Source organism: Xenopus laevis, chromosome 5L (genome assembly GCF_017654675.1).
Source record: "Xenopus laevis strain J_2021 chromosome 5L, Xenopus_laevis_v10.1, whole genome shotgun sequence".
Classification (NCBI taxonomy): Eukaryota; Metazoa; Chordata; class Amphibia; order Anura; family Pipidae; genus Xenopus; species Xenopus laevis.
In genome coordinates, this window is record NC_054379.1 from 29034761 (window position 1) to 29062159 (window position 27399).

General features: G+C 38.7%; 1 protein-coding gene across 2 annotated transcripts in view; it reads right to left on the bottom strand.

The window, feature by feature from the left end:
* plek.L (pleckstrin L homeolog) overlaps positions 1-24161 on the bottom strand; it is a 28392-nt gene extending 4231 nt beyond the window's left edge. Inside the window, exons 1-6 of one of the 2 annotated variants that reach the window (XM_018261636.2) lie at positions 24012-24161; positions 14578-14730; positions 11358-11539; positions 9132-9223; positions 6101-6285; positions 4361-4465 (exon numbers count right to left, since the gene is read on the bottom strand). In XM_018261636.2, the coding sequence (XP_018117125.1) occupies positions 4361-4465; positions 6101-6285; positions 9132-9223; positions 11358-11539; positions 14578-14730; positions 24012-24059 (765 nt within the window). In that variant the 5' untranslated portion in view covers positions 24060-24161. 2 annotated transcript variants of the gene reach the window in all.
* Positions 24162-27399: the final 3238 nt, after the last annotated feature.

Here is a 27399-nt window from a genome sequence, read left to right on the forward strand (position 1 = left end):
AACTTCGCTAGTGAAGGAGATAGACTCTAGCGGTACTTCGCTCCCTAACGCCTAGCGAATTTGCGCTCTGGCGAATGGACGTAACTACGCAAATTCACTAAGATGCGGATTTTACTGAACGTTACCTCTTGCGCCAGACTTGCCTTCACCACCTCAGACAAGGCAAAGTGCAATAGAGTAGATAGGCGTTCCTCAAAAAATAGTTGAAAATTTTTCTAAATCTCAAAAAACGCTGGCGACTTTTCCTTTTTTCAGGGTGATAGGCTGCAAAAGAGTGTAACATTTCCTTGGGGGTAACCGCTTCCGCCCTACATTTCCTAACATATGGCACATAAACTATACACTGGGCTCATGTGTAGGGCAATATAACAACTTTATTTTATTTTATTAAGGTTTCCCTGGGCTTGTCTAGTGTAATGTATTTGCTGCTACATATACGTCCATTGTACTTTAACTTCCCGCCATATGCAAATTAGGCAACGCTAGTGCAACTTCACTTTGCTTGGCGCAGTAATGCTAGCGTAACTTTACCAGCTTTCGGTGCCCTGAATGCAACTTCGGATTTTATTGAATTAGCGTTGTCCTGGCAAATCTTCACCTGGCGAAGTGTTGCGCTGTGAGCGAATTTTCGAAGGTTAGTAAATTTGCCCCTATGGGAGATGGGCTTCCTTTAGTTTCTGGATAAGAGATTCAATACTGTACACGTAAACCCTTCACTACATGATCATACTGATTTCATTAAAGAAAATAAGTCAGTACCATTTTTAACATAAAAAAGTTGGATCTACATCTGTGAGGAGATTTATAAAAGTTCTGGCACTGGCATTGCTTATCTTTTAAGTGTTTGAAATGTTAATGACATTTTGGAAATGTGTTAACAATATAGCTAATTTATCAAAGTTTGTCTCCTCTGGCTTCTGGTGAGCTGTAAAATTCCATTGTTTACCACTGTGCAAATCTGCTCCGAATTATATTTTTATTGATTTTAGGGTAATGGCTCAATAGCACACATGATAATTCCTGCAATTATCCCCCGTTTATTCCTCTGGTAACTGACTGTACCCCTGGGTGCACCCACAGTTGCAAGCGATTACCATAGGAATAACTAGGGGATGATTTCTGGGGGACACTTTACAGACAAAAAACATGGACTGGTCTCGTGTGCCATTTAATTTTAGGTAGTGAAAACATTTCCAATTTGCAGTCATTTCAATGCTTTGCAAATGATTTTCTTTTTATTCTGGAAAAGATTTTTTAAGTCCAGATGGAAAAGATATTTTTCCTGTATGTTACATATGTCCAGCATGTTCATTTTGGCCAAGTAGATCTTCTTGTTCTTCCAGAAGAAGGTGAAAAAAACTGTTCCAGTTGGGCTCACTGGGAAATTGCTGTATGTCTCTTTAACTGGAAAAGTGATGCGGAAAGCACACAACTTTTTGATTGATTTGAGGTTGTCCATGTTCAAAATTAACCTTGTTTGCTTGCAGTAAGATAAGAAGTGACTATTTAAAATGTCTTAACAGAGGAAGTGGTATTGACCACAGGCTGAGCTGCTGAGTCATTTCCAGTGTACTCCCAAACTAGCCATTCTTACAACTTAAACCTTAATCGTATCCAGAAAACCTGGACATTGTTTTCTTTACGCCAAAGCAGGTGTAACTTATGTCCCCTAGACCTTACTGTATTACAACTCTCACCACAGCCATCCACACATTTTTATTTAAAAATGAAATTAAGTCTCAGAAAGTGAAAATGTAGATTATGAGGTGTTTATACCAGTACCATAGAAAAACTCCCTGTTTATAAGTAGGATATACTTTTATTTAATGGACTTCTCTCTGGCTGCCCTACATCAACATTGACCCTCCTCTCATCCATCACTGACTTCCCCTCGAACGCAGAATTCACTTCAAGGGGTAAATTTACTAAGCGGCGAAAATTTGCCAGCAACACTTCGCCAGGCGAAATTCGCCCAGACAATGCGAATTTACTAAAATGCAAAGTTGCATCCAGGGCGCCGAATGCTGGCAAATTTTCGCTAGCGTTACTTTGGTAATGCAAGCAAATCAAAGTGAAGATGCGCTAGCATTTAATTCCGCCTAGCACAACTTCGTTAGAGGTCTTCGATCAGCATAATTTGCATATGTCGGGAAATTTCAAGTGGAATGGACGTATATGTTGCAGCAAATACATTACATTACACAAGTCCAGGGAACCTTAATAAAGAAAATAGAGTTGTTATAATGCCCTACACATGAGCCCACTGTATAGTTTATGTTCCATATGTTAGAGGGAAAATGTATGGCGGAACCCGGTTACCCAAAAAAAATGTAAAGACGCCAGCGTATTTTGGACTTTTTTCACTAAAAAATATGATGTAAGTAAAAGAGGATTGAGGAAGATCTATACACTCCAGTGCACTTCGCCTGGTCTGAGGTGGTGAAGGCAAGTCTGGCAAAACAGGTAACGTTCAGTAAAATCCACATCTTAGTGAATTTGCAGAGTAACGTCCATTCGCCGATAGAGTGGGAATCACCGCTAGCGTCTATCTCCTTCGCTAGCGAAGTGACGTCTGCGCCCGTTAGTAAATCGGCGAAGTCCATGAAAACAGTAACGCAGGTGAATCTTCGCCAGCGTTAGTCACTTCGCCCTTTAGTAAATCTGCCCCCGAGAGTCTTGTACTGACATAGAATAGAATCAACAATGTTGAAGCAGCTTACAACACCTCTCTAATTATCAAGGACACCCCGGGCCTAATCTTTGGCTGCATACAACCTCCTTCTCTCCTCCTCACTAGTAATGGGCGAATATGTACAGTTTCGCTTTGCCAAAACTCCGCAAAAATTCGCGAAACGGTAAATTTTTATACGCACGACTCTTTTGTCCAAATGCATTAAAGTCAATGGGCATCCGAATAATTTTGACGCGCAACAATTTTATTGCACACTACAATTTTTTTTTGTCGCAGCTAATTTTTCCACTGCAAATTTTTCGCAGCAGTTTTGCAGCGAATCCATGCCTGCCAAATAGATTTGCCCATCACTACTCCTCACTGATTCCTTCTTCACACTTACGTATACAGAACTTTTGACATGTTGCACCCATCCTCTGGATCTCCCTGCCTGTTCCATTAGATACTACTATCATGACTTGCACGACTACTGGTTTACTGATTTTCACTGCACACTACTAATGATGGGCGAATTTATTCGGCAAGCGCGAATTCACTGCGAATTTTCGTGATTCGCAGCCAGCGAATAAATTTGCGAAACGCCCGGGAAAATTCGCAGGCATAAAAAAAAAAATTCGTGAAATTCGAAAATTTTTTTGCGAAACGGCGCAAATGCGCCCATCACTACACACTACTAACTTGTCCTACACAACCTTTTCAACCAAACTGGTCAACTTCACCTTGTGTCTTGCTTCCACTGCCTTTGAGATTGTAAGCCCCCCCCATCTTGCTCTTATCATGCAGCTATAAAAATTCTACAGGTATAGGATCCATTATCTAGAAATCCATTATCAAAAAAGCTCCAAACTACTGGCTCCCACAGACTCCATTATAATCAAATAAAAAAATAGTACCTTTTATTTGATCCAAACTAAGATATAATTAATCCTTATTGGAGGCAAAACCAGCCTGTTGGGTTTATTTAATGTTTGAATGATTTTCTATAGACTTAGGGTATGAAGAGACAAATTACAGAAAGATCTCTTATCTGGAAACCCCCAGTTCCTAAGCATTCTGGATAACAGGTTCCATGCCTGTACAGGTATAGGATCCGTTATCTAGAAACCTATGTATTATGGAAAAGCTGTCTCCCATAGACTCCATTTTTTTCCAAATAATCAAAATTTTTGAAAATGTTTTCCTTTTTCTCTGTAATAATAAAACAGTAGCTTGTACTTGATCCCAATTAAGATGTAATTAATTCTTATTCGAAGCAAAACCAACCTATTAAGTTATTTTAATGTTTATATGATTTTCTAGTAGACTTCATCCTAGTAACGGAAAGATCCATTATCCAGGAAACCCCAGGTCCCAATCATTCTGGATAACAGGTCCCATACCTGTACTATGTTTCTCTTTGTATGTGCAAACTATTATGTCTTGTGTTTGTTTCGGCAATAAGAGAGACAATGCTATAGAAATAATAATGAATATATAAATCCTTCATTATTATCTGTTATAATAAGTAGAAGCCGACAGAAAAAGCAATCATGATGAAAGATGAAATAACTGCTTGCCATACCTACAATAACGTTCATACTGCATCTCATAGGCCTGGGAGTCCACTTATTAAAAAAAACCAATAGGGAAGTTTAATGTCCCTTTAAGATCAGTTCCTTGAATACTAACCTGTTTCAGCAAACATCCTTGCTTAACCACATTTCCTCTAAATTCTTCCTTGAAAAGTGCATCATCATCACTAGAATTTTCTTCACAGAAGAAGCCACTGTCGGGCTGCAAAAAATGAACACAAGGAAGGGTGAATAGTGATTTTACCGAAAAGCAAAACTTCTGAAGCTCTTATAGACCTAAATGCCCAAGGCTTGATATATACAGTACGTTCATATATTCTTGTGATAGAGCAGTGACTGCCATCCACTGATCCAGATGATGATGATGGTACGACTTACAGCCGGAAGCATAAAGTTGCTGATACTATCTCAATTATGGATCTAATCACCTAGACATTATCCAGGACATCTGGATGCAATCTACTTTAAAGGAGAAGGAAAGGTTAAAACTAAGTAAGCCTTATCATAAATATACCAGTAAACCCTCAAAGTAGTGCTGCTCTGAGTCCTCTGTCAAAAGAAGCACAGCATTTCTTTCCTTCTATTGTGTACTCATGGGTTTCTGTATCAGACTTCCTGATTTCATCTTAAACCTCCAGGGCTAGGGCTTGAGCATGCTCAGTTTGCTCCTCTCCCCTCCTCTCTTCTCTGCTGTAATCTGAGCCCAGAGCTATGAGTGAGCAGGGAGAGACTCAGGCAGGAAGTGATGTCACCAAGCTAATACTGCAGCTGCTATCCTAAAGAAACAGAGAGCTGCTAGAGCTTTTTACTCAGGTATGGTAAAACATTCTACAGAATAAATATAGCATTCTAGCTTGAACTATTGCGGCTATTGGCAATAAAATGCCTCCCTATCTTTCCTTCTCCTTTAACTTTACTGCTGGTATATAATAACTTAAAAGCACTTAAGAGCCTATATGGCAGAGAGCCCCTGGTTGTGCCCAGGGCCACTATCAGAATTCACGGGGGCCCCTTACAACAATTTTCTGGGGGTCCCCCTACAAGTAAAAAAAGAACATTGGTGCCGTGGCCCCCATACAAGTTAAAAAGAAAACATTGGTGGCTAGGGACCGGTACAAGTAAAAAAACCCTTGGTGGCCAGCTTTCCCCCCCCCTCTCTCCAAGTTAAAAAAATATTTGTGGCCAGGACTCCCCCAGAAAACCATCAGCTACCAGGCCCCCCAAATTAAGAAAAAAAACATCAGCCGCCAGGGCCCCCTCCAAGTTAAAAAAAAAAAAAAACATCAGCCGCCAGGGCCGCCTCCAATTAAAAAAAACAAAACATCAAAAAAATTTGAATAATTAAAAGAACAACAAATTAAAAACACAGTTTATAGGCTTTGGCAGTAAATTGTCATTCCAGACCCCGGTTTTATAAATAAATCTGTCAAATGACATTTGGAAGTTGGTGTTGAGTTTTTTGCCATTGTTAACATTTTTCTGGCAACAACATCAGAGTCAGAAAGATGGGGGTGAACTAGTGATATTGTGCTACTCCAACTTTTGTTTAAATAATCATTTACTGGGGTAAACAAAAATTGTACAATTTAACTCCATATTCAACTTAATGAAAATTTGTGCATCCCCCCTTTCTTGGCATGAGTGCTATTGTTGCACTTCCATTACAGTACTTCCATTAGCCAAAAGAAGGCTAAACATGGTGAGATATCATAAACTAGAGGGAAGAGGGATGAATTAGACGTCCCACTAAAACTCTATTCAGTCAAATAAATGGCAGTCAGGCAGGATTGAAAACAAAGAGCTAAAATGAGTTGTTCCATGTACACAATGTACTCACAAAATAATACAATGCTTCTGAATTATCGAGCAATGTCGTTTCTGCTAGTCCCTGTGCTGCATTTTTGGAAATGTCTCCAGCAGGTTGAAGGTGACCTTCATTTAGTAAGGCAGAAGCCAGCATAAGACCCTCTTGGCGGTTTCTCACGGAATGGTTTGCAACTAACCAGTCTACTACACAGGTGCCTGAAATATATGCAAGGAAAATGCGCAAATTCAATCATTGCCAGTTGCCAGTTTATATATAAACATTCATAATATTCTAAAAAATTCGAACTTTCACAACACATTTCCTAACGTTACTATGCTGCAAGTTTTGCTCTGATCCTGTATTTCATAGCAACCAACATATGTGGTAAAGGCAGAAGATCTTCAATGTGGGGTGATGGGGGTATACTTTGCCAGCCTCTTCATATGGTGGTTTGAGAAAAGTCTTGTCTTTGGTCTTGAGAACCCACATTGTACAAACGTTTTTAACGCATATGCCTTTAACACACATGAGTTGGTTGTTTGTTGGCCTCCTTAATTCAAAATGATTCTGGCATTTTTATGGATAACAAACTGTTTAACTCTAGGCAGTGCTACTTAGTGGCTACAAAATAAAGTGCTGTTTTGCATAAAAAAGGGCATTAACTGGAGGCATGAAAGCATAATTTTGCCTCTTTAAAGGTCCCTGGTAAGGCCTCACCTTGACTATACTTATGCCCCTGAAGAAGCCGGGTAACCGGTGAAACGCGTCGGGAGGCATAGGTGGACGTTAGGGGACCAGCCCCTACACGCTCCCTACGTAGCCAGGTAGTTACTTTGGGCCAAAATACGGAAGGGAGGTGTGGGTGATCCAATTTACACATTGCCACAAGAATGGCGGAAAATAGAATGGTTTGAATACTGAACACTTTACTTTGTCCATAGTCTTTTGGATCTACTATTGTTGTACCATTATGGTATGTGGCTGATTAATTACGGTTTTGTCCTATCCCCATACGTTCATCCTATGTTTTTAAGTGTGTTTTTTATGGACACGGTCCAGCTTCTCTGAAAAGGATTTTCAGCGTTGTGTTGTGTGTATTTGGCAGCGTGGTCTGTTTTTTAAATGAGTGAAATAAAAGTGGAATTTTAACTATAGATATTTTTGTAAGCACCTGAACTGGTTAACTGGAGGACTGCAGGGTGGTGACAGCTATTATAACTGTTCTCACTGAGCAAATCCTCAAACGCTCTCTAGTATTGATACAATATTTAACCTGCGGGTGTGTGGATACTTAGTAGCACTTTTTCTGGTACTCTATTTACGGAATTGCTCACCTTGACTATGCAGTAAAGTTTTAGGCCTCAGTGCTTAAAGGAGAAGAAAACCCTTTTGGTGCAAAACCTCTCCCCCCCTGTATGCCCCCTCCCTCTTCCCCCCCGGCCTACCTTCCCCCCCGGGCAAATGCCCCTAACTTGTTAGTCACCCCTCCATGCAGGTCCTCTATTGCTGAGTTCACGGGCGCCATCTTCGTCCGATCGCTCTTCTTCCTGTATTTGGTGGCGCATGAACAGTAGGAGGCTTTTGTCGGTTGGATCTACTGCGCATGCTCCAAAACTCACGAAGTTTCCGAAAAAAGAAATCGGAAACTTCATGAAATTCGGCCGCAGTAGAGCAGTAGATCCAGCCGGCAAATGCCTCCTACTGCGCATGCGCCACCAAACACCGATTAGTACAGGAAGAAGAGCGCTCGGACGAAGATGGCGCCCGTGAACTCGGCAAGAGAGGACCTGCATGGAGGGGTGACTAACAAGTTAGGGGCATTCGCCCGGGGGGGAGGAAGGCCGGGGGAGGAGGGAGGGGGCCTACGGGGGGAGGGGTTTTGCGCTGAAAGGGTTTCCTTCTTCTTTAAGAAGGATATAATGAGCCAGAGAGAGTGCAGAGACATGCAACTAAACTGGCAAAAGGAATGAAACTATTACACTATGAGGGACTGTCATGGTTGGGGTTGTCTTCTCTGGAGAAAATGTGCCTACGATGGGACATGATTACTTTTTACAAGGGCATTATAGACAATTAGTAGGGGGTCTCTATACACAGAGAAAAGAACAAGAGAGTTTAGACTAAAAAAAGAACTTTCATTTGAAGCAGTGTAGGTGTTTCTTCACAGTGAGGGCAGTGAGGTTGTGGAATGTCTTCGATAGTGATGAGCGAACCTGTCCCGTTTCACTTTGCCGAATAATTAGCGAAACTGTGAAAATTCACGAAACGTATTTGTCAATGGGGGTCAAAATAATTTTGGCACGTGACTATTTTGTCCAAAAGCATTAAAGTCAATGGGCGGTTGAATAATTTTGACAATTTTATGCGTGCGACTATTCTGACATGCGCCGATTTTTTGTCATGGCTGATTTTTTTGTAGTGGCAGATTTTTCACCTGCAAATTTCGATGTAGTTTCTCTAATTTATTCACTGGCGGTCGAAACACAGAAATTCGCCACAAATTCGTGCCTGGCGAATTTATTCGCCCATCACTAGTCTTCGCATTTGATGGCTGATTCTTTTAATGCCTTTAAAGTGGATGTTTTCTTGTTCAAGTATAATATCCAAGGCTTGAGTGATCTCTACAGTTAGTTTAGTATAGGCATATGTCTATATTATTAAATATGTGAGTGTATATAGTAGTTATGTGTTATTTGGAGGGGTTGAATTTGAAGGACTTTTGGCTTTATTCACTCCAAATTAACATATATTTTAAATAAATGTGACAAGTCAATTATTATGCAGTGAGTTTGGACCATATAATGAGCATTTCTGATGTATGGAAGGTTTACTCCGCAGACTATTTCTCTATGAGCGTTTTACAGATTATAATCAAACTAAAATTGTTTCTCTCATCTTGAATACACGTTTTTGTTCTCTGTAAGACACTAGGTACAGTTTTCTGTGAATTTAAAGGAACTACTTTAGCCTGTCGTAAAGTCTGAATAGTGAAATGTTTTCCGTTAACAGTATAATAATGAATTTTATTAATAAAAAAAAACATTCCCCGCAAATGTTTCACCTGTAAAACAGTGATTGAAAACTTTTTTATCCTTTTCCAGGTTTAAATCTTTTATTCCTCTGTCTGGGTCCTTCATGGAGTGATATAGCTGGCTGCAAGCAAAACAAATAAGGTGCCATTATAACAATGATCAAACATAGTTTGTACCAGTAGAGGAAATGTATTTATGTGCCCAAATGCAGGGAATATACATGTAAAAAATATACATGGAATATCCCTATTTTTTTTATGCAGTTGTAATTTGGATCACAATCTAAGACTTCTGTAACACACACTAAGGGGCAGATTTATCAAGGGTCGAAGTGAATTCTAGGGAATTTTCGAAGTAAAAAAATTTGAAATTAAAAGTAATTTTTTGGATACTAAGACTTCGAATTTACTTCGAATTCGATTCGAAGTAAAATAGTTTGAATATTCGACCATTCGATAATCGAAGTACTGTCTCTTTAAAAAGACTTCGACTTCAATACTTCGTCAAATTAAACCTGCCGAAGTGCTATGTTAGCCTATGGGGACCTTCTACAGCATTTTTCTACGTTTTTTGAAGTCGAAGTAAAATTGTTCGATCATACGATAAAATCGTTCGAATAATTTTACTTCGACCGCAGAATACCCAAATTCGATGAAAAAAGTTCGAATTCGATATTCGAATTCAAAGTATTTCAATTCGATGGTCGAGTTAATGCCTTTAAGAATGGCTTGGATGATTTTTTGGACAGACATAATATTAAAGGCTATTGTGATACTAAACTCTATAGTTAATATAGGTATGGGTATATAGAATTTTAATTAAAAGTAGGGAGGGGTGTGTGTATGGATGCTGGGTTTTCATTTGGAGGGGTTGAACTTGATGGACTTTGTCTTTTTTCAACCCAATTTAACTATGTAACTATGTAACTATGTAACTATGAATTTCTAAGTATTTTTTACTTCGAAATTCGACCCTTGATAAATCAAGGGTAGATTTATCAAGGATCGAATTGAAAATTCGTATTCAAATTTTTTAATGGAAAAAACTGTCAAATTCGACTAGGGAGTTATCCAAACTCGATTAGTTTTTTAAAAAAATTTGAATTCGATTTTCGAGATTTATCATACACTGGCCCTTTAAGAATTCAAATTTGGCTGTTCGCCACCTAAAACTAGACTAAATGTGCCTCCCTTTTAATAATTAATCTTTGTCATTGTTTTATATAATGAAGATATTGGGCAAGATTCAGTTCATTCTAGTTCCCTGCCCACTGTAGACTTCTATTGAGTTTTCATGTAATATCTCATGAGATATGTTTTTCTTATTGAATTGATTCTAGCCCATTCTGAGAAGCATGTGTTATTCTATTCATGTTGCAGGGTCTTTCCTTGGTTCTGTACAGGTTCTTTTTAAGACTTTTTAATATTCAGCTCATAACTAAACTATGGCCACCTCTGCATTACTTACAAAATCAACCCACTGAGTTTTCTCTATTCCAAATACCCAATGGCAGAGGTCTCCATACTATACAGCTGTTCCCCTCTAGTGACTCTTAGCAGATGGTAAGGGATCCGTTCTCTTATCCAGCAAGAATAAGATTTTGGTTCACTGATTAATTGTAGCACAGTAGCTATTACAGGTATGGGAACTGTTATCAAGAATGCTTGGGACCTGGGGTTTTCCGGATTAGGGATCTTTCTGTAATTTGAATCTTCATCTAATAAGGGTATTATTTACTAAAACTGTGGGAAAAATTCAAATTTTTCTTGCAAAAAAATCTTGCATTTTATCGAGATTTTTTATACCCCGATGCAGCAAAAAGCCCAAATCCAAAATTCTGCCATCTGCCATCTCAAACCTGTCAAGGTCATGTATAAGTCAATGGCAGATGCCCCTATCCCAATTTGAAGATGTTGTGGTTTGCACTGGGTTTAGTCTGATAAATTCTGAGTTTTTGGGCAAAAACTGTAAAAAATCTAGCTATTCTGGAAAAAAGTCAGAAAAAAACATTCAGGTTTTTGCTCTATTTTATTGATTTTTTTCCCCACGACCCAATTTATTTGAGTTGTTTTAATGATAAATCAGGCAAAATCGTGGATGGGAGTTTGTAAAAATTGTAAAATACTTTGTATTGACTGGTTTAGTTGAGTCAACTGTGGGAGCTGGGGAGTCATTTTATTCAAGTAGAAATGTTACAGAGGAAATAAATAGAAGTTTCCAATATGGTCGTCTGCAACACACGGTATATCGCTAACCTCAAGTTAATGGTGTCGGGCAATCTGATTGACTTCCTTGTGGATTTCCTCGAAAACCTCTGACCATTTTCAATGCATGTCGAGGCTTTTTTCAGATCCTTAACCCAGGCATCTCTTTCTTCTTGGTGAGAAGCTTGGAAATAATGGTCCTGCAGCTTAGTCGTGGTGAGCTTAAAAACAAACTAGAGCAACAAAAGACATAGCAAAAATATTATTTTTTTCAGTTGGAATTCCCAATTAGTGCTCTGTTTTCATCTATTTTTCCAATATGAAGACATTCTACATTTGTTTACTACTATTTGTCCCACTCACCATGAATGAAGACAACAGAAGGGTCATTAATGAACACAACTGCAGCATGTAAAGTGCAATTTGTGATGCAAATTATGTTTTTTTCCCAACAGTACATTGGTATTTCCACCCCTAAATTCCAGCGAAATTGCAGCTGCATGGAGTGTCTTATGCAAACGTGTCTGATGCATCAAAATGAATGTAATTGTCCTTGCGTTCTAATGCAAAGCAGGTGCAAGTTGCATGTAGCATTTTCAGAGTTGAAGTTGTCACGCATTCAAAACAGTGTTTGCATCTGATTTATTGGGGACAAGTCTAGTCTGCTTATTGGTGCAACCTGCTGGGGAAACCCTGGAGTAGCTCCGGAGTTCTCCGGTACTAATAGGCACAGTTGGACACCATTATCTAAAGAAGCAGGATTAATTCACTGGCAACTATGTAGAATTTTAGTGCCCCAATAAATTGCCCTAATATGTTTCTTCATTGTATCTATTTTAGAGCACCCATGGGTGCTTCGATGACCCCCTCAGTAAATATATGTTCTAAGTGTCCCCTTAAATAACCTGGAATGAAACCATAGGGATGGTGCATGAATTACAACTAGGGTGACATTAAAATGTCTGCAAAAAATGTAGCAAATTAGAAAAAATGCAGCAAACCAGTGTAAGATAAATGTTAATTGTTAAAATATTTATATTAAAAATCACTTCCAATTCAATCATTGAAGGAGAACTAAAGCTTAACTAAAGAAGTAGCTAGAAATCTTGTACATTATGTTTTGGGCTTCTGTACCAGCCCAAGGCAACCACAGCCCTTTAGCGGTAAAGATCTGTGTCTCCAAAGATGACCCAGTAGCTCCCCATCTTCTTTTCTGCTGATTCACTGCACATTGAGGGTCATTTATCAACACTGGTCACATTTGGCGATGGGCAGGTGCCAGGAGCCAGTATGTGCACTTCCACAATCAAAAAGTTTGCAATAAATTATACATGCAAGCAAAAAGTTTTTAATGTGGGGGGGAAGGGTATACTCACAGTTCACCCCAGTCCACAGGTGCATATCTATGAAATTGCAACAAAAGTTGAGAGTCCCTCCAAAAAAGATTATTAAAAAAATGCAAAAATATTTATTGGAACATAGAAGGAAACGGCCCAACGCGTTTCGTGCCTGTAAGTAATTGTCCTAACAGGGACAAAACGTGTTAGGCTGTTTTCTACTATGTCCCAATAAATATTTTTGCATTTTTTTTAATAATCGTGAGTGTTTTTGGAGTAAACCATGGCAACCAATCAACTTTTTGCATTCATTGTTCTACCTGCAGCTGGCTGAAGAAAGGCACTAACTGCCCATGGGCAAATTTGCTCAGTATTGATAAATGAGCCCCATTTTCTGTTACTGAGCTTAGGGACAGAATGCACAATATACTGACAATATATCATACACTGTAAGGGGCAGATTTATCAAGGGTCGAAGTGAATTTGAGGGAATTTTCAAAGTAAAAAAAATCGAAATTCAAAGTAATTTTTTGGATACTTCGACCATCAAATAGGATACTACGACTTCGAAATCTATTTGAAGTAAAATAGTTTAAATATTCGACCATTCAATAATCAAAGAACTGTCTCTTTAAAAAAAACTTTGATTTCAATACTTCGCCAAATTAAACCTGCTGAAGTGCTATGTAAGCCTATGGGGATCTTCTAGAGCACTTTTCTACGTTTTTGGAAGTCGAAGTAAAATAATTAAATCGATCGCTGAAATCCTTCGAATCATGCGATTCGAAGGATTTAATTGTTCGATTGAAGGATTTTACTTTGAACCCAGGATACCCAAATTCGCTGAAAAAAACTTCGATAGTCGAAGTATTTCAATCCGATGGTTGAATTTCGAAGTATTTTTAACTTCGAAATTCGACCCTTGATAAATCTGGCCCTGAATGTCACAATATAGGGCTGATTAGTAAATCATTTAGATTATTGGCACATGGCAGCTCAGAAAGCAGCACAATTGGCATCATAATTTAACAATCCAGAATTTAATAATAACAGCCCTGCAGCATCAGCTTATATGACAGCCAAACCTCATTTGCTGCTTGATGATTTGCGACAACCCCTTCACTAAGGGGCACATTTACTTAGCTCGAGTGAAGGAATAGAATTAAAAAAACGTTGAATGTTTTTTTGGCTACTTCGACCTTCAACTACGACTTCGACTTCAAATCGAACGATTCGAACTAAAAATCGTTCGACTATTCGACCATTTGATAGTCGAAGTACTGTCTCTTTAAAAAAAAAACTTTGACCCCCTACTTCGTCACCTAAAACCTACCGAACCTCAATGTTAGCCTATGGGGAAGGTCCCCATAGGCTTTCTAAGCTTTTTTTGGTCGCAGAAAAATCGTTTGATCGATGGATTAAAATCCTTTGAATTGTTCGACAATTTTTCGTTCGATCGTTCAATCAAACTAATTGCGGTAAATCCTTTGACTTCGATATTATATTTGAAGTCGAAGGATTTAACTTCGACAGACGATTATCGAGGGTTAATTAACCCTCGATATTCGACCCTATGTAAATCTGCCCCTTAGCTTCTCAACAGCTGCTCAAAGCACACTGAGCATGTGCGTGCCGCAGACACTCCTAACAAAAAAACAAAAAGATGACAACTATGAAGTCCTGGATCATTCCTACTATAGAGATGCTGAACCTTTATCCTGGTTAATAAGTTCAGTATTTAAAATATGGCCTTTTTTACCCATATTCATTGTAGGGTTTAGTCCTACTAAAGTGCAGCAATAAAGTGCAGCAATAAAGTGCAGCAATACAAGGTGCAATAACCAAATATTATCAGGCTGACATGATAGTGATACACACAGCAGGCATACAAACACATATGTTACACAAAATAAACACTTGCTTTTCACACTTACCATTCTTTTACCAAAATCTTGGCAGTGGTTACTTATCACAGACCCCTTTAATGGTATCATCCCTTTGGGGCTGTTATCAGTTTTCTTTTTGTAGAATTCAATTCCATCTTCCAGTAATGTCACCCACATTGGCATCCACTTATTAAACATTACCTAAAACATTAGGAAGATATGCAGGGAGATGTGATAGCAGCAATATTGGGATTAAATGTAAGATACATTCCATATAGACAGACATCCATACAGTGATTAAGGTCCTGCTCCCAGACATCATCAGACACACAGGGGTATCAGGACCCCTCCTATGGGTTACTTGCTAAAGAACAACAATATGGGGTAAAATCCAACTCATATTTAAATGTTTGCAGCTATAGGACAGTGTAAGTTTAATGCTAAGAGGTTAAATCGTTTTTGAACTATTTGCCTCCGTCTTCTGACTCTTTCCAGCTTTTAAATGGGGGTCACTGACTCCATCTAAAAACAAATGCTCTTTAAGGCTACAAGTGTATTGTCATTGCTACTTTATATTACACATGTTTCTATTCAGTCCCTCTCCTATTCATATCCCAGTCTCTTATTCAAATCAATGCCTGGTTTCTGGGGTAATTTGAACCCTAGCAACCAGATTGCTGAGATAAACTGGAGAGCTGCTGAATAAAAAGCTAAATGATTTAAAAAAACACAAATAATAAAAAAAATTTAAATCAATTGCAAATTGTCTCAGAATATCACTCTTTACAACTAGGAATGTCCGAATTTGACCCATTTAATTTTGCCAAACATTTGTTGCCGGCGAAATGACGCTGACGGCCATTGAAGTCTATGGACGTGAAAAAAATGTTGTTGCTCAGAGAAATTTTTTTGACGCGTGTCTTTTTTTTTTGTTGTCGTGTGACGCCATACAAGTCTATGGGTGTAATTTCTGCAGGGAAACAAGGCGAAAAAATTCGCCCATCCCTATGAACAACATAACAAGCCCAATGGCAACTTGCAGTCTGGTACCAAAATAATTATTTCATTGCTACTAACACAACAGCAGCCAGTCTCTAGACGGTTGATCTCCCAGTTTTTTTATTCAGCAGTTTGCAATTTTAGCAATCTTGTTGCTAGGGTCCAAATGATGCTAGCAACCATGCACTGATTTGAACAAGAGATTGGAATATGAATAGGAGAGGGCAATAACAATACAGATGTAGCTTTACAGAGTTTAGATGGGGTCAGTGACCCCCCAATTGAAAGCTGGAAAGAGTCAGAAGAAGGCAAATAATTAGAAAACTCTAAAAAAGAAATAATGAAGACCAAGTGAAAGGGTTGCTTAGAATTGGCCATTTTATAACACTAATGGGGGAATGTAATAAAAGTTGCAAAGAGCAAAACAAGTAGTACAAATAAGAATAAAAAGTCTCATTTCGCAATGTAATACTCTTCCGTAAGCCGTAAACATTGTGAATTTTAATTGCGCATTGCCGGTTTTTAAGAAGTGCTTGAAGGTGTCGTAATCTTTTGAAGCAAACATAACAACTTTTTTAGTATGAAGTTTTATTACATTCACTGTGCACTGGCGCAAACTATAATATTCGCAAACCTTCTTCCACTGTTGGAAGTGGTCGCTAAACAGTTTCCGGGTTCATAAAAACTTTATTAAATCCGCACAAAGGCAATTTTGTTCACACAGAGGTGTAACTTTTCGCATAGTGAATATTTTTTCAGTTACCGACTTTTATTACATTCCCCCATAAAAGTTAACTGAAAGGTGAACCACCCCTTTATATGGTTTGTTCACCTTCCAAACACTTTTTTAGTTGTTTTCAGATTATTCCCCAAAAATAAAGACTTTTTTCAACTACTTTCCAGCTTTTATTTTTTACCATTTTTCCAAAATTGAAGCTTAACATTCAATGTTCCTGTCTCTGCTGTTTCAGTCCGGCAGTTCAGTGATTCAGATGCAGATTCTCAACTGTTACAATTTGATCCATTTAGTTGATCCATTTCTCAGCAGTGTCTGTGGAATATTAGTAACTATTGTATCAATTCTAACAGCTGCCTGTAATGAAACTCATGGATTCTGCTCAGCAGGGACAAAGATAAGAAATGTATCAACTAAATGTAAAAATTTAGAACAGTTACAGAGTCAACGACCCCAACTTCGGGCGACTTTGGAAAACGAAGCGCTCTGAGTGCCATCCCGCCGGCGATTTACATTCTAGCCGGCTGGTGGCAGTTCAGGGTGATTAGTCGCCCCAAATAGGAGATTTGTCGCCAGGCGACTAATCTCCCCGTATCTGAGTGTGTGCCCTGACCCTTAACTACAGAATTGGTGGAAATGAGGTCTGCCCACCCAGCACACTTTTCCTAATACAGATATAAGTCCCAACATTTTTATACCCATCTTAATAATCAAATATGCGAAACCCTTAGGGGGCAGATTTATCAAGGGTTGAATTTCGAAGTGATAAATATTTAGAATATCGAAGCCGAAGTATTTTTCACCGAATTTGGCCATCGTACGATTCGAACGATTTTAGGGTACGATTGAACGATTTTACTTCGATGTATAAAGACTTCGAAAAATGGTCTAGAAGGTCCAGATAGGCTAACATAGCACTTTGGCAGGTTTAATTAGGCGAAGTATTGAAGTCGAAGTTTTTTTAAAGAGACATTACTTCGATTATCAAATGGTCAAATATTCAAACGATTTTACTTTGAATAAAATTCGAAGTCGAAGTCGTAGTAGCCTATTCGATGGTCGAAGTATCCAAAAAATTACTTCGAAATTCGAACTTTTGTAACTTTGAAAATTCACTCGAACCTTAGTAAATCTGCCCCATAATGTTATACCATAATATTCTTTGTTGTACAACTACTTTCATTTCTCTTTATGCCATAAGCTTCATTTCTCAGTTTCCCATAATAACAAAAATAGAGATGTTATTGTTCATCTGTGTTTACGGTATTTATGGTCACCCTAGAGTAGGTATTCATTTCTTAAAATAACTTATAATAAGGAATAAAAGTGATGAAACAAGCCCACAGACAATTTGTTCCTATCTGTGCATAAGTGACCGGTCAGCCTGTATCTATTATTAGATCCTGGAAAAAGCTTCATTGTGATTACAGAACTCATGTGACATTGAGTAAAGTTACTATAAATGGGCTACCATTTAAAGGGGACCTATCGCGAAAATGAAAATTTAATATAAGCTTCCTCATACTGGAGTAAGAAACTTTCTAAATACATTCAATTAAACATTCTGCATTGTTTCTGAAATAATCACGTTTATATTTGCTATCCCTCTCTCAGCATCTGTTTCTCTTCATTCTGTCTTCATGCAGCAGTTGGGTGTCAGATGAATGATCCAATATATCTTATAGGAGGGCTTTCTTTCCTAGCTCACTCAAATACTGTAACAGTACCATCAAAATCTATCAAAATAACTGCCTTTTGCACAAATTCCGCATGTAGAGAGACATGATGTCTGGTGATTTTAATAGAGTGAGCTTTAATACATCTTCTAGGCAAAAGGAGCCCCCCTATAAGATATATTGGATCATTCATCTGACACCCAACTCCTGCATGAATGAAGACAGAATGAGGAGAAACAGAGGGAATAGTGAAGATAAACTTGATTATTTCAGAAATGCTACAGAATATTTAATTGATTGTATTTAGAAAGTTTCTTATTTCAGTATGCTGAAGTTTATATTAATTTTTTTTGCAATAGTTCCCTTTTAATGCATCTTTGCATATTACTAAAGGATTAGTGACAGTGGAATCATTTCATTTCCTTCTTATAATACCAGTTCCCTCTATCAGTTCAGATCTTTATGCAAAGATGAAACCCAGTAGTGCACTGAATCTTGCTGTGGTCAAGTGAAGACTGTAGAAAAAAACTATTTCTGATTCATTTATGGTTTGCTCCATCTATACAGCGCCCACTCTTCATGTGCTCCACCACAAGGGAACAAACAAGTTAACGCAGCCCATTCTTTGCTATGGGTTTGTAATGACTGTGTTTCTGGGAACCCGTGAACCCAGGTGGAAAGCATCAAGCTGCAGCAGTGTCTACTAGTGATGTGCAAGTCGACAAAAATTCAATCTACGTTATTAAATTCCTAATGGGTTTTGGAAAAGTGAAGGAAAACTCCCCAGTCATCACCATTGTCATGCACAAAGGGGTTGTTCACAAACGCACATGGGCAGACGCCATCCCTGCGACTGAAGATACAAGAGCGTTACTGGGCCTGCATTCATAGCGATCCGTCCAAAGCCGCTCTGGCTGCGGAAGCGCAAAGGCATAACAGGTTAGGTTGTGTGGACAACATCAACAGGCAGGCTCCAGGGAAACCAAACTTGGTTAAGAAGTCCAATCTTTATTGAGCAGTAATAAAACACACTTTAGGAGCAGGCAGGGGAACAGCTTAACGCGTTTCGTGACCCAATGTCACTTCATCAGAAGCTAAAGTGCCCCCTACGGGGATCTAGCATATAAAACCATATCAATTAAAAATGCAAATTAATTTAAGACCAAAAAAGGCCACTAACATGTATCAATACGTAAATATGAAAATATCTATTAACATATACATCTATAATTGTATCCTGGGAAAGAAATTGGCAAAATTTATTCACAAAATGAAAAATTATATAAAATTATATAAATATGAAAAAGAGTTGAGAAAACCACTGAACAAAATTGAAAATATGAAAAATATGAAATATATATATTAGTTAGTTATATTTTTATATACATATATATATATTGGTGGAAAAGGAAAAAAGGAAAAAAAGGGGGGGGAAAGGGGTTGTTCACCTTTAAATTAACTTTAGGGGGCACATTCACTTAGTTCAAGTGAAGGAACAGAATAAAAAAAACTTTCTAATGTTTTTTTTGGCTACTTCGACCATCGAATTGGCTACTTCGACCTTCGACTACGACTTCGAATCGAACGTTTCGAACTAAAAATCGTTCGAATATTCGACCATTCGATAGTAGAAGTACTGTCTCTTTAAAAAAAACTTCGACCCCCTACTTTGCCAACTAAAACCTACCAAGGGGCAATGTTAGTCTATGGGGAAGGTCCCCATAGGCTTTCTAACAATTTTTTGGTCGAAGAAGAATCGTTGGATCGATGGATTAAAATCCTTCGAATCTAACGATTCGAAGGATTTAATCGTTCCATAGAACAATTTTTCGTTCGATCGAACTATTTGCGGTAAATCCTTCGACTTCAATATTCGAAGTCGAAGGATTTACATTCGGCAGTCGGATATCGAGGGTTAATTAACCCTCGATTTTCGACCCTATGTAAATCTGCCCCCACGTATGATGTAGAGAGTGATATTCTGATACAATTTGCAATTGGTTTTTATTATTTGTGGTTTTTGAGTTTTTTTTGCTTTTCATACAGCAGCTCTCCAGTTTACCGTTTAGCCATGTGCGGCTAGGGTCCAAATTACCCTAGCAACCATGCATTATTTTAAATAAGAGGCTAAAATATGAATAGGAGAGGCCTGAACAGAAAGTTGAGTTATAAAAAGTAGCAACAACAATACATCTGTAGCATTACAGAGCATTTGTTTTTAGATGGGGTCAGTGACCTCCATTTGAAAGCTGGAAAGTTTCAGAAGAAGAAGGGAAATAATTAAAAAACTATAAAAATGAAATAATGAAAACCAGTAGGAAAGTTGCTTAGATTAAGCCATTCTATAACACACTTAGGGGCCGATTCATGAAGCTCGAGTGAAGGATTCGAATTAAAAAAACTTTGAATTTCGAAGTGTTTTTTGGGCTACTTCGACCATCGAATGGGCTACTTCGACCTTCGACTACTACTTCGACTTCGAATCGAACGATTCAAACTAAAAATCGTTCGACTATTCGACCATTCGATAGTCGAAATACTGTCTCTTTAAGAAAAACTTCGACCCCCTACTTCGGCAGCTAAAAGCTACCGAAGTCAATGTTAGCCTATGGGGAAGGTCCCCATAGGCTTGCCTGAGATTTTTTGATCGAAGGATATTCCTTCGATCGTTGGATTAAAATCCTTCGAATCGTTCGATTCGAAGGATTTAATCGTTCGATCGAAGGAATAATCCTTCGATCGTTCGATCGCAGGATTTGCGCTAAATCGTTCGACTTCGATATTCGAAGTCGAACGATTTTAGTTCCTAGTCGAATATCGAGGGTTAATTAACCCTCGATATTCGACCCTTCATACATCTGCCCCTAAAAGTTAACTTAAAGGTGAACTAATGAAGGAAAGGGTACAAAAAGCCAATTTATAGCACTACCACAAAAATAATATAAAGTCAAAAATGGGTATAGTAAAAAAAAAAAAAAAAAAAAAAAAAGTTCACCCCAGTCTGTGGGTGCATTTCTACAGTACAAAAGCAAAAAGTATGAGTTTTGTTTAAATGGCAATAAACCAAAACAAGTGGCGACACCACACTTTGCTAGAAAGTACCCCATGCAGTGTATTTTTTAAAAGAAAAAGGATGACCGGCCCAGGGTTAGGGGTTAGCAATTACCTATGCCTAACAAATTGGCTCACCAAGTGATTTTATATTGCCTTCTCCTTTAAACTGCCCCAATACTTGATGCATGTCCAGCAAAATTATGTCTAGTATAAAGAAATCAGTGTTGCATGTAATTATGGCATATATTCATTATTATGAAGATACCAAGGAGTTCCCCTGATGTGGAAAGTCCCATTTATGACTCTATTAAGGTTTCACAAATTTAGGTTCCACCACACCCCCTGCACTGCTAGACCACCCCTTCTATATAAACAAACTTTTTTTGTCCAGGAAAAAGGTGTCACCTTATTAAAGACTTATCCAGATGCAATTTAGCACCACCATATGGGTTTTACTTTAACATAGGTATGATGGCTTTGCAATATAATGTGCAACTTGTAACTAATAAAAGCAGTGAGTGTGGATCTTCATACTTTAACTCTATTATAATATCATGTAAATATATACCTGTATGGGTGGCACTGGATCTGGTAAACGTCTGCTTCCATTACTGTACATGTATGCTTTATGATCAAAGGAAGATAAGAAAGCTCAACTAGAAACCTTCATTAATATACTAATAATAATATGTATACAGGCATGTGGTCCATTATCCGAAAACCTGTTATCCAGGTGTCTCCCATAGACTCCGTTTTATCAAATAATCCAAATTTTTGAAAATGATTTCCTTTTTTCTGTAATAATAAAACAGTACCTTGTACTCGATCCCAATTAAGATGTAATTAATGCTTATTTGAAGTAAAACCAGCCTATTAAGTAGTTTTAATGTTTATATGATTTTCTAGTAGACTTAAGGCATGGAGATCCAAATAACGGAAAGATCCATTATCCAAAAAACCCCAGGTCCCAATCATTCTGGATAACAGGTCTCATACCTGTACAGGTATGGGACCTGTTATCCAGAGTGTAGTCGATCCAAGCTAAGATATGATTAATCCTTATTGGAAGCAAAACCAGCCTATTGGGTTTATTTCATATTTACATGATTTTCTACTAGAAGGTATGAAGATCCAAATTACAGAAAGAGCTATTATCCGGAAAACTCCAGGAAAACTCCAGGTCCAGAGCATTTTGGATAACAGTTCTGTATAAGGGCAGAGACACGCTCAGATTCGGGGAGATTTAGTCGCGTGGCGATAAATCGTCTCTTGTTCCGGGGCGACTAATCTCCCCGAACTGCCTCCCGCTGGCTAGAATGTAAATCACCGGCGGGATGGCACTCGGAGCACTTCGTTTTCCAAAGTCGCCCAAAGTTTCCTCGTGGGGCAGCTTTGGGCAACTTCGGGAAACTAAGTGAACCGATTGCCAACCCGTCGGTGATTTACATTCTAGCCAGCGGAAGGCAGTTCGGGGAGACTAGTCGCCCCCGAAGAAGAGGAGATTTGTAGCTGGGCAACTAATCTCGCCGAATCTGAGTGTGTGTCTCTGCCCTAAGGAAACGTGGATATAATCCGTGCTACCATTTCAGCAGCATCCAGAACAGCCTGTATCCTTAGTTCTTTCTCACAAAATGACCAACCCCACTGTATGAATCTCTGTGGCAGAGGGATGTTAGTAGAATTTTTAGTTATAATTTGCTTTGTTTCAGCATAATACATTAATTACATTATCAAGTATGGGATCTGTTATCTGGAAATACTTTTTTCAAAAAGTTGGGAAATATGGGGAGGTTATCTCCCATAGACTCCATTTTAATCAACTAATTCACATTTTTAAAAATGATTTCCATTTTCTCTGTAATAAAAAAACAGTACCTTGTACATGAGCCTGAACTAATTAATTAATCCTTATTGGAGGGAGAACTATTTGGGTTTAAGGGAGAACTAAACCCTAAAGATGAATATAGATAACAATGAAATATTTTATATACAGAACTTATTGCACCAGGACTTCAAACTTGTCACAGGGGGTCACCATCTTGGAAAGTGTCTGTGACACGCACATGCTCAGTGGGCTCTGAGCAGCTGTTGAGAAGCTAAGCTTAGGGGTCGTCACTAATTATCCAGCAGAAAATGAGGTTGGTCTGTAATATAAGCTGATGCTACAGGGCTGATTATTAAATTCTGATGCTAATTGCACTGGTTTCTGTGCTGCCATGTAGTAATTATCTGTATTAATTACTAATCAGCCTTATATTGTGATATTTCTATTCTATGTGTACTGTATATTGTGAGTGGGTCCCTAAGCTCAGTAACTGACAGCAGCACAGAGCATGTGCAGTGAATCAGCAGAAAAGAAGATGGGGAGCTACTGGGGCATCTTTGGAGACACAGATCTTTACTGTTAAAGGGCTGTGGTTGCCTTGGGCTTGTACAGAAGCCCAAAATATAATGTACAGCATTTCTAGTCTACTTCTTTAGTTAGGTTTTAGTTCTCCTTTAATTAATGTTTTCATGATTTTCTAGTAGACTTAAGGTATTGAGATCCAAATTACAAAAAGACCCAGTATCCAGAAAACCCCAGGTCCTGAGCATTCTGCATTACAGGTCCCATACCTGTATTTCTACTTTCAGTGGTAAAATGAGAGAATATGAGTTCTCTATAGTTTTCATTTACGGTTGTGACTTTAAGTTTGGAGAAAAGGCAAAGTAGTTTTAGTTCCTTTTTCTTTTTTTAGCCAGCTTAGCCACAAGAAAGTATGAGCACAGCAACCATATGCTTCGTGCTCTCTGCACTGAGCTGAATAGAAGCACAAACATAAAAGTCCTTTCTAAATTACAACGTTGCTTAAAGTTGATGCTGAAAGCTGTAGATCACGAGGGAGGGCAGCAGGTTAGACGTCCCTCGGTTACATTGCTCAAGGCAACAAAACAGAAACGTAATTTACTGAGTAGCAGCTAATTTAGGCTCATATCCCTCATGTTAGATCAACCTGCTATCATTATATTCAACTTACCTTTTTCACAAGGTATCCCTCTCTTATTTTCTGTGGCTCTCTTTCCATGTTGGCGTTCTCTGTCTTTCACGCTGTTGGGAAACCCAGTTATAGTTGTGAGAAATAGAGGGGCTGGCCAGTGTATATTGGTTTCTCGGTAACTTTCACAAGAGTGCCGTTGACCAATCACATTTGAGTTTGGTTAGTTCCCTTTTTTGTCTGAATATGGAAAGATGCAATGCGTGCTTAATCAGCGGTCTGCAGGAAGGAACAGCCCAACTACGTGGGTTTTCACTGTTATACCATTTGTCATGCTGCTGCTTTATTTCTTCTTTGTCATGCTTACCCAGTACTTGCCCAAGGCTCATGCATAATGCTGGCAGACAAAAAAACTGCCATTTCATGAAGGGTGAATGACAGAAGGGCAGTAAGGGGATATTTTTTTTGTCTGTCAAAAATAAAGATGAAAAAACAAGTATTTGGGTTTCAAATAAATAGATAATGCCAATGACCTGGGGAAAAACTTAATAGCAATATATTTCATAAGTAGATGTTTGACCGATTTGCCATTCACAGGCTGGGCCATATTGGGCTGATCTCATATGATCTCCAGTTCTTTGATCCAACAACTGGATCATAATGGTCCTGATTGGACTGAAATTTAACTGATCTCATATGATCTCGTTGATCCAACAACTGGATCATAATGAGGGCCTGATTGGTCTGAAATTTAACTGATCGCACATGTTCTCGATCCAACAACTGGATCATAACGAGGGCCTGATTGGACTGAAATCTAACTGATCGCACAGGATCTCGATCCAACAACTGGATCATAATGAGGGCCTGATTGGACTGAAATCTAACTGATCGCACAGGATCTCGATCCAACAACTGGATCATAAAGAGGGCCTAATTGGACTGAAATTGAACTGATCGCACATGATCTCGTTGATCCAACAACTGGATTATAATGAGGGCCTGATTGGACTGAAATTGGATTGGACTGAAATTGAACCGATCTCACAAGATCTTGTTAATCAAACAACTAGATCACAGTGAGGGCCTGATTGGGCTGAAATTGGATTGGACTGAAATTGAACTGATCTCACATGATCACCTTGATCCAACAACTAGATGACAATGATGGCCAATGCTAACTCAATACTAGAGTACTACACAAATGGCCAATATAATCTTCACACAACAGGATTTTAGAACCTGTATAATTCATGTCCTGATAGAGTCTGGTACAATAAGCAGATGACTTGGTCTGGATAGTCTACTAGCCTATATAAGCCCATGTATGGCCAGGGTAAGAATGCAGAAAGGATTGCTGTAACAAGCATGCAAAAAGGAGAGAATCGTTTTTTAACATTTTAACATTTCTTTTCCACAAAACATGATGTGTTGGTTCATACTTGTGTTTGTGCAGATTAGGGCACTGTTTATACTCTAAGCTTTAGAGGAAGGATAGGAAATTATCCAATATCACAGAAGCACCGATACTGTTGGGTGCAAAAGAGATGAAAGGAGCCTAAAAACTATGAAAGCTCTTGATTTTATTAACATTTATAAATATAGTAGAAATGGTGTACATTGTGTTTTAGGCTCATGTAAAACCACAGTCCATTAGCAGTGAAGATCTGCTCCTCCACAGATGCTCCCAGGATCTCCCCATCTCCTTTTCTGCTCTGAGCTGTTCTCGGTTACCTTGAGGACCGACTCACTATATAACGTATATAAAGTAGGGATGTACTGAATCCAGGATTCGGTTCTGGATTTGGCCTTTCTCAGCAGGATTTGGCTGAATCCTTGTGCCTGGCTGAACCGACTCCAAATCCTAATTTGCATATGCAAAGTAGGGATGGGAAGGGAAATCACACAACTTTTTGTCACATAACAAGGAAGTAAAAATAGTTTTTTCCACTTTTTCCCCTTCCCATCCCTAATTTGCATATGCATTTGGATTTTGTTCAGTATTAGGCTGAATCCTTCATGAAGTGGATTCATGCATCCCTAATATAAAGAATATAAAAGTCACAATACAAGGCTGATTAGTAATTGATTTTGAGATTGTCATTACACTCCAGCTCAAAAACTTGCACAATTTGCATCACAATTTAATGATCAGCCCTGTAGCATCAGCTTCTGTGATAGGCAAGCCTTATAAGACCCATAAGATTATCTTCTCAACCGCTTCCAGAGCACACTGAGCATGTGCGTGACCCTGTGACACATAAAACTTCACCACCAAGTCAGGAACAGTGGGAGGAATGTGGCAGTTGTTGCAACCTTTCCTCTATGTGGCATCCGGACAGGGGATGGGCATGTGACATCATAGGGTGGGGTACGTGTTGTGGTGGGCGGGACTATGACATCAATCAAAGAGAATCGGGCAGGCGGTTTTGGCCTTATTGAAAAGCATTGTCTCCGGGTGAAAACCGGTCCATATTCTTTTCATTGTATTGTATTGCCCACCTCAAGTTAAACATATCGGGGAGAGATCTGCTTGTATGGTGACATCGCCAAATGAGCGGACCTCCCATGTATGGTCAGCTTTAGGCAAGTATGTCAGGGAATAGGGAAAAAAAGAGGATGGAAAGGAGACAAAAGGCAAAAAAGAGATGGAAAGGAGACAAAAGGCAAAAAACAAGTCACGGTAGAAGTAGCAGTTAAAGGAAGGGTCGGACTGGTGGATGCAGGGCCCACTGGTGCTGCCGCCCTAGGGCCCCCACCCCCCCAAGGGGCTCCTGCCTCCTACAGGGGCAGCCTTCACCCACCCAAACCTACCTTTATCTCGTATGGAGAGGGAGATCAGTGGCCTGGGGGGGTGCCGGCGGGGTTCAGATCTGACCCTGGTTAAAGGTTAAGAAAGCTGACTGATTCAATATTTTGCTTTATTGATCTTGTATTGTGAGTATTACTTTTATACATTTTACCTACTTGCCCCCCTGCCCTGAAAATTTCAGCAGATGCCCATGTTCCTCTGTATGTTCACCAGTGGGTAAAGTTTTAGTGAAACAATGTAGGATTTTTCTTTCTGCAAGAATCTATAACATTTTCAACAGCATCACCCATTTCCAACAGTAATACCATGTGCGTTTGACTAATACTACAAATTGAAATATCATTTCAGCATTTACTTTTGACACAATTTTTGGCGTTGGGCTTTGGTATAGCCACTTGAGCAGTTTATAACATCCATAGAAATGTTAATATGTGCAGTTTTATTCTTCTCTGTCTGAATTATTGGGATCTGAGCACGGAAATGCTGTTTTATGGGATTGGGGTTACTTTAATGAATTATTTAGTAGATTGTTACAGTTAGACATTTAAATGTTTTTCCTTTGTACCTTTTTTTTCTGAGAATAATGCTGCTGCTTCTGACAGATTCCTTATTCCTTTG